Below are 8,644 nucleotides of genomic sequence, written 5' to 3'. Positions count from 1 at the left end.
AGAATAGAATTGAAATTTGTAAAAATGCAAAGACCTGTCAATCAAACCCGTCAATAACTTCAAAATGATATAAGATTTTTTATTATTGCAATTACAAATCGTAATATCATACAGAATTTGAGAAAATATTGACTTCAAATATCTTTCTATGCATCTTTATAGGGAATTTGTCGATATTACTATGTGCTTCATTTACAGTATATGTCAAATACAAAAAAAGAACATATGATCATAGATTCAAATAGGGTGTAGACTTAGATGTCTTAATTTATTCCTCGTTAAAATAAAACTCTGCTATGTTAAAAGAATCAAAATAAAGACTTTTAAATGATTGTTTCGTCTTTGTTTATTAGTACAAAATTAACCATATAACAAGTATTTAACTGTCACTTCAACATGTATAAAATGGGTAACAAGGAAAAAGCTTAAAAGGTTGAAATTAATCCATTACATGTAAGTAGGAACAATAAATTATATTATTACAAATATTTGTTAAATGATCTATATGAAAATAACGAACAGTGTTCAAACTCAAAAGTCCATCAAACAATACAAAATTGGAGCAGAACAAACTAGGACTCTCTAAAAAAAATTCAGAGGTGAGATCAGGTACCATGGAGGAGTGAACATCCTCTGCCGAACTTTCACACCCGCCATGCGCCCCTTATGTTTTGGGGAGAACGGAAAAATATGTTGGCAATTAATTAGGTAAATAATGGTCTAACAATATATTAATCCTTATGAAAATAGTCAGTCACTATTTGACTTAATGATGAATTGTATTTACTAACAAGGTGATTGTCTCGATTATAGTTAGAAATTGTTCGTAAATAGAACATGCTCTTCCGTATCGAAACAACTGAAAGATATATAGCTGGTACTCCATATGCAGATGACAAAGGTACATGTTTATTGCTTCGTAAGTAATGGAAGTTGACAGTTGAAAAGAAGATATCTTCACGTTGAACAATGTTGAGAATGTCGAAAAAAATGACAAACACCAGCAAATTCTCATTTATATCCTATCAAAGTAGGTTATTAAAATCATTTTTATGAATGAAGGAGGGGGAGTGATTAAATATTCCCTTAGGAGCGCAGATGAAGTCATGGAGATTGTATTTTCAAGTTATATGCTCCTGTACAGAATTATCCTGAACTCCGTTTTCATTACAATGAATATTTACATGTTCTAATTATAAATATACCACCTCCCCTCAAAATTATTTTTGTTTCTTGTTAATACCATAACTTCAGGAAGATTAATTGGGCTTTAGACACTGATTCATCATAACTTTTTCTCTATGTTTAGACATATTCGTGTTACATTATTTATTTCACGTACACACATTTCACATGGATAAGTATCACGACTTCTAATTAGTTTACATATAAAAATTTTACTTAAAAAAATTGAATTGACCAATTCAATACCGGGGTATCTTCAAAACCTCAACATTAAGTGTATGGAGAATAAATTAATATCTAACTATTATAAGCAAATAAAGTTACGCGCGTGATTTTAATAATAATAGTCATTGCCTCATTTCCATTATATAATTCTGAGTGTCTCTGATATCCTGAAAGACAGATTCTTCATTCTTTAAGTAGTATTTTTTTTCTCAGTCAATGGTCCTGTAAGACGACCTTTTTGCTATTTGAAAAATCATACTTATCCCAGCAAAAGCCGATAGAACGATGGAAAGTGCACAGAAAACAAAGGAAAAGTTGAAGTTGAAGTTGAAATCTTTTCGTATGCCTTCACCTACCAAGTTAGGATATTTCCTGGCAAAAACTGATATAGACACAACAGTGCATAATGCTGCAACAGAAAAAAAAATAACATCACTTTCTTTAAAATCTTTTTAAACTTCTCTTAAGTTAACCAGTGATATTTCTTTATCTTTAGAATTCTATGCAAATTTAGATCATGATTTGTCGCTTGAGAATGAGACAAAAATAAAACACCTGCGCATCTTGTCTTTGATATACATACCGCTCATGAAAGACAAGATTATTGCGATGATCAACAAGGAGATTCTGTTCTTCAAACAAATCTTCAATGAGGCAGAAATAAGAGCAATGGCTGAGATGAGTACCCCAATGAGACCAAATCCTCGTACTGCTTTCAGCCAATCTACAACAAGTCAATTTTCAAAAATAAAATGATCCTTTCTAGTTTATTCATTCGATAGAGGTTTTCTGTTGTGTAGCGTACACATGTATTTAATACTGGTGATCATGAAAACATGTTACAGTACCGTTTTTTCGTTACATTCTTTGTTTGATTGTATACGTTTCAATATTACCCTTAAACATGAAAACATGAACATATTCCTAAAAATTTGGCTAAGCAACAAAATGTATATCTAGATCTGTACCTGGAACATCGTCGTACTTTTTGCATTCGTGTACTTGTGAGGCTGGTATATCAAGACAGCTTTTCCAGAGACCTCCATAAAATTTTACGCCATTTTTGTCAGCAGAGAACCAATATGACGTAGCCAAACCTATCACGTCCAGTATAATGGCCATGAACAGGAATAGGCAGCCAAATACGAGGAACTTCATTTTTGTATTGTTTAGGTTTCGCTGTCACCTGGTAAAAAAAAAATAAAAAAATAAATGCATGTATCTCTTTTTTTTTTTTTTTTTTTTTTTTTTTTTTTGCTTACTATTTTCGCATACATTAAAATACACCAAAAATACTCAGATATGTTCTGCAAACCAATTCCTCTCTGTCGATGGTACAGACTATTTAGAATTTCCTGAAAGATGATAATTTATTCTACATTCAGAGAAAACTTGATGCTCTGTGTAAATCAGGAATAAAACAAACATTTTTAATAGAGGATACATAATTAATTCCAATTTTATGCAAATCGATTCCCTTACACCTCCTTAGACCCTCTTTACATATGTACTTGTTTTCAAGTCTGACCAAGAATAATACATATAATTGAATCCCTTTTTTTTTTTAATTTTTAACAAATTTTATACTTCTACATTTTTCAACATAGCATTTGATTAGTTTGAAATAAGTTAATGTATAACGGGAAAATCTCGAAGTTCGTTATTTACAAGTAGAAGCATATATGTTTAAATTGAGATTTTTTTTCTCCTAGTCAAGATTCAACATTAAAATTTTCCGCTATCTGAAGATTTATAAACGTTTAATAGCTCTTGGAGAAAATTGTCAATGAATAATTTTTAGACTACTTAACTACTTTACGACTTTGAAAAACTAGTGATAAAAGAAAACCGTTTTGAGTAATATAATTAATTTCTTTATTATTAAAAATGTGATTCGTACACAAATTTAAAATAACACATAACAAGAAGTCAGATATATTTATTCATAACCAGGAACTAAGAGTAACATATATAGCATGAATATAAATGTATAAAATTGCACAAGTGAGAGAGAGATAAATCTCTTGGAATTGTCAGTTTACCAGTAGAATTTTATCAAAACGTTTGCAATAGTTTTATGAAGTTTTTTTTTTTCACTGTGGTATCATCCTTTGAAAAAGGTGAAACAAAAAGAAATATTGTGTGTTTTTATACATTAGAATGATGTTTTTTGCATGTACATACATGTATATAACAAAAATGAAAATTACTAACCTTTCTTTTAGTCTTTAACAAACACAATTATTGAACTAAAGTCTTTGTGATTGCAGAAAAAACTGTTTAAGATATAACAGGAAATTGTTATAATCAAACAGGAAATTGTTATAATCAAACAGGAAATTGTAAAGGTCGATTCATCGGTACTTTTATGCTGGATTATTTTTAAAAAAAACCCAGAAGTCTCTGTTGAGACTGAAGCTCTACTGGTTTGTAATTATAGCAAAGCAAGAGAAAAGTACTTAAAAGCAGTTTGGAATTGAAACTTTTCAACAGCAATAAATAGAATAATGATCCTTGATTAAGTCTCTTTATGTTCTTAGTGTAGTCTACATGTACTTGCATGCCATATTATATCATAATCAGACAAAAAATGTATTTGGAGTAGCATTTTGAAAGAATTTCACAGAAATTTCTATTTTTAGTAACCACGGCAACACCGTTCATCGAAATCAAAAACCGATACACAGAATTATGTATCTTAGGGTAGTCTACTTGTGTGCCAAGTTGTATTGAAATCAGACCAAAACTGTAGTAGGAGTAGCATTTTGAAATAATTTCAAAGAAATTTCTATTTTTAGTAACCACAGCAACACCGTTCAAAGAAATCAAAAACCGATAACTAGAATTATGTATCTTAGTGTAGTCTACTTGTGTGCCAAGTTATATTGAAATCAGACCAAAACTGTAGAAAGAGTAGCATTTTGAAAAATTGTTTTCAGACAGACAGACAGACGGACGGACGACGGACGCATTACTATCGCATAAGCTCTTCTGGTCTCTGACCAGTAGAGCTAAAAATTCTGTGAAAATAGCTAGAACGGGAAGAGATTTTACGTTATGCAGATTAAAAAAAGCTTTTGAATGATAATTGGAATGATTTTTTAAAAAGCTCTCCCGAAATATAACTTGAGACACAAGTTTATAAAGTAGCAAAAATAAAAGATATAAAACCTTGATCAGAGTTTTCTCTGATTTGAAATTTTACTCTGTCGCAAAAATGTTTGTATTATAGATATATTTGATACACAAATTCAATGCACACACATCTAAATAAATATACAAATGGATCTTTAAGATAAGGCCGTTTCAAGTTTTTTTTCTCTATGTTTGGTTTCGGCAAGTGCTTTGGTTTTTAAAACCGAATATCCCCCCAAAATCTAAGAATACCTAAAATTAATTATTCTGGTCAAAATCTTTTTAATCGTCGATTTTTCTTATCATTTATCGACAGTATGTCATATAAGCGACATTTTAAGCATTGAACACTTTTATCTTGCTGAAGATTAGCCTTTTTATTTACCAGAAAAATGGATAAATGAAATGAAATCTATTTACAAAAGCTATTTTAATCTTTATAAACTATGTGTGTGTGTTTTTTATTAAGCAGTTGGGAATTAAAACTTTACAACGGCAATAAAGAAAATAACGATCCTTGATAAAGTCTCTTTGTGTTCTTAATGTAGTCTACTTGTGTGCCAAGTTATATTGAAATCAGACATGTAGGAGAAGTAGCATTTTGAAAGAATTTTACAGAAATTTCTATTTTTAGTAACCACGACAACAACGTTCATCGAAATCAAAAACCGATAAAGAGAATTATGTATCTTAGTGTAGTCTACTTGTTTGCCAAGTTATATTGAAATCAGACCAAAACTGTTGGAGGAGTAGCATTTTGAAAGAAATTTCACAGAAATGTCTGTCTATTTTTAAAAAAAACACAGCAACACCGTTTACCGAAATGAAAAAAAAACGATACACAGAATTATGTATCTTAGTGTAATCTACTTGTGTGCCAAGTTATATTGAAATTAGACCAAAACTGTAGGAGGAGTTGCATTTTGAAAAATTGTTTACAGACAAACGGACGGACGCCGGACGATTACTATCGCATAAGCTCTTCTGGTCTAGCTCTGACCAGTAGAGCTAAAAATGATCATTTTTGAAAAGTATGTCAAACTTCAAGGACAAGGATATAGGATTAAACGTTCTTTTTTCAGAATTTATCGATGTGTAAACTCTGCCTTTTTACTCACAAACTGAATAAAAGTGCGAAAGTTACGAATTTTTAAAATTATTTCTCTTTGAGGCCGCCATACAATCCGTTATTTTGTACGGCGTAGGAATATATATTTAATATATCTTTATGCCGCAAAGAAACGTATACAAAATGAATATCGATAAAATCCAAATTAAATTGTGAAAACAATCAAGAAACAAACTTATAAAAACTCATTGATTGTTGTTTTAGTCAACAAATATCGTAAATACGCGTATTCTTCATGGCCATGGCCATGTTGACATTAACGACAACGCTCATAGCGAAAGTTGCAGACCGACAACGTCTTCGATTTGCTCTGGTTTGTTCAAAAATTTAGGGAGAATATGGGATCAGGATGTAAATATATGAATTTAATGCTGATAAGGCAAGAGTCTGAGGTACGTTTCTTTTCCCTATCACACCTATACAAACTGAGCTGATATGGAACGTCGAGAAGATGATAGCATGATCATTTATTATGTAAAATTCACACTCGTGATCCGACAGTGACATAAACATAATATTCCCGTCTGTCAGTCCTGTTTTTCATCTGTTTTGCTTTTTTTCATTTCAAGTTTCTTGTAATCATAATTTAGCTAAAACGCACTAGAAGTTTATATGTTTTCATTGTTTTTACAACAGCCTAGAAGCTAGTCAAGAAAGTAGTTCTGATTGAAAAATTCATCGATGTGTACACTTTTTCTTGAATTTGTTCTCGTCCAATCAAAACACAGGATATCAATAAATAAAACTAGATGCTGTCATGAGACAGTAATACCCGCACTATGGTGTTTGCCTCTAAATACACACTCCTTCATATTGGACTTTCCAAGGAAGAAGTCAAAATAATTCTATAATTATCACCGTACATGTATTCGTCAAATTGAACATAAAATTTTCAGTGACCATATGATCTATGAGCCTCATATATGTATTTTGAATACTTAATTCATTACCAGTCTGAAATAACAGAATTTAATTAATGATTGAAGTAAATTACTTAATTAGATTCAGATAAATATTTTGCCCATAATTTGGAACTTTTTAAATTTACTTTCTCAACGACATAAAATATTATTTTAGTACAAAGCGTTTTTGATGAATTTATCGAAATGTGCAAACTGATTTTAGTACTTGGTCGGAGAAAAAAACCCATTGAAAATACAACCCGATTAATTTGTCAATGCCTATCTCTCTCTCTCTCTCTCTCTCTCTCTCTCCCCCCCCCCCCACACACACACACTCACTCCCACATTTTTTTAAAATAGACCTAGATGGCAAAGTTATATTAAAACATAGTTTATTATGATAGTTTGAAATTTGTTCTTGTACTAAACAGTTTGACGTGTGAACATCTTATTTTCTACATTCACAATGGGTTTGCGTCACCCATTATCATATTTATAGATATCACCTCTCGGCACACCTCGGCCGATTCATACTGGCAACGGAATCAGCAAAGGTTTGTCGAATGAGATTATTTAGCACATGTATGCTGACGATGCAGTGTGGTCAGTTAAAATCATTTGTGTTTTAATTGGATTATATGGATTATATTTCATGAATTCGTTGTCACGACCTATGACATTCGGTAAGTACAAGATTTAGTATAGATTGCATAAAAATAAATAAATGCAAATGGATAGGTTTAAGTTCAAAAAGGGTCAAAGATCATCGCATGCCACAGTCGACAAATTTCACATTGTCAAATTATCTCCCGTTGCGGACATTCAGTATATACAGGCGCAGATCCAGAATTTTTTTTTCAGAAATTTGGGGGGGGGGGGTGTCACACCTCAGTCAAAAAAATCAGCCCAAGATTTCCTGAGAAGCAAATAAAAAAAAATAATAAAAACAATGATGGTGGAGTCCCTGTTTTCTAAGGGGGAGGATGTCCAAAGTCATTTTTATTCTCTACAGTACATAGTCTTATTTAAATAATTGCTAATTCCAGGAGGGGGGGTCTGATCTCCGTAGCCACTGACTCCCTGTACCTGAAATGACAATTGGTCTTATGACCCCATAATAGTAGAAATTTTTTTCATTTGACTATATATACATACCAGTATTTTGTTTCCTATGTTTATGTATGTTTTTCTGTCCACAGAAACTTTAACCTTGCCCATAAGTTTTAAGTGGATTGGGCTATACACATGGCTTCAATATTTCATAGGTTAATTTCTTTTGGCAAAACCTTTTAATGGGTACCACCAATTTTGACCTCTTGATCTCTTGACCTTGGAGTTTGACCCACTTTTACAAGAAAAATACCTTAAACTTGGCCTAAGTTTTGAACAGGTGGTGCAAGGACTTTCATGCTCTAACATGTGTAATCATTGTGAACTTTCAACAGGTATAAATATTTTTGACCTAGACCTTAGAGTTGAACCCAATTTAACTTTAATCTTGGCAATAACTTTTGAACAGGTGAGGAAGTTCTAGGATTTCTCTCTTTTTTCACATGTGTATTCCTTGTGACAAGACTTTCCCTTTCATACCAACAATTTTGACCCTTTGACCTTGACCTTGGAGTTTGACTTACATTTGAGAAACTTCAACATGTTCAACCTTTGCCAAAAGCTGCCATAAGAGTTGCTGTCACGACAAACAAACAAATTACTAAAAAAACACAGTATACATGTACATATTTTATATTCAACAGATATACATCTGGTCATATCTCTAGTTCTCCCTTGTATGAGACATGGTGATATAAATTTAAAAAAATAATTATAATAAGAGTTCAAAAGGTTGTGCATATTAAAATATACTTAGCTCTGCGGATGAATTAGATATACCAGTTTAGCTTTATTTTGCTACCCAAAGCACCTTGATTAACTATTTATAAGCATACTGTTTTCTGAAATGTACTGATTTCTGTTGTCCATCTGTTTGTCTGCAAACTTTTCACATTAACTTCTTAAATTAAGAACCACTGGGCCAATTTCAACCAATTTACATTTAAATATGCAGGGG

General features: G+C 31.7%; 1 protein-coding gene across 2 annotated transcripts; it reads right to left on the bottom strand.

Annotated features, from left to right (window-relative positions):
- Positions 1–1,594: 1,594 nt before the first annotated feature.
- Positions 1,595–3,677, bottom strand: LOC134265261 (lens fiber membrane intrinsic protein-like). Of its 2 annotated transcripts, none has more exons than XM_062747507.1 (4): positions 3,625–3,677; positions 2,379–2,596; positions 1,994–2,134; positions 1,595–1,819 (listed from the first exon to the last, which is right to left on the bottom strand). In XM_062747507.1, exons 2-4 carry the CDS (start codon positions 2,566–2,568, stop codon positions 1,620–1,622), a joined length of 531 nt encoding a protein of 176 aa, XP_062603491.1. In that variant the 5' UTR covers positions 2,569–2,596; positions 3,625–3,677; the 3' UTR covers positions 1,595–1,619. The 2 variants fall into 2 exon arrangements, with proteins under 2 accessions (XP_062603491.1, XP_062603490.1); XM_062747506.1 differs by lacking the exon at positions 3,625–3,677 and adding an exon at positions 2,707–2,744.
- Positions 3,678–8,644: the final 4,967 nt, after the last annotated feature.

The sequence above is a fragment of the Saccostrea cucullata genome, unplaced genomic scaffold (assembly GCF_032062105.1).
Source record: "Saccostrea cucullata isolate Sc308-1 unplaced genomic scaffold, CSIRO_AGI_Scuc_v1 ctg1200, whole genome shotgun sequence".
Lineage (NCBI taxonomy): Eukaryota > Metazoa > Mollusca > Bivalvia > Ostreida > Ostreidae > Saccostrea > Saccostrea cuccullata.
Note: the sequence above shows the minus strand (reverse complement) of the source record. Positions and strands in the feature narration are given on the sequence as shown.

What these genes read in the sequence shown, in the direction of transcription:
- LOC134265261 (XM_062747507.1), bottom strand. Translation starts at nt 2,568, where the DNA reads ATGAAGTTCCTCGTATTTGGCTGCCTATTCCTGTTCATGGCCATTATA. An exon ending in AAAGTACGACGATGTTCCAG is followed by an intron (nt 2,135 to 2,378) that starts GTACAGATCTAG and finishes GACTTGTTGTAG; the next exon opens with ATTGGCTGAAAGCAGTACGA. An exon ending in AATCTTGTCTTTCATGAGCG is followed by an intron (nt 1,820 to 1,993) that starts GTATGTATATCA and finishes TTTCTGTTGCAG; the next exon opens with CATTATGCACTGTTGTGTCT.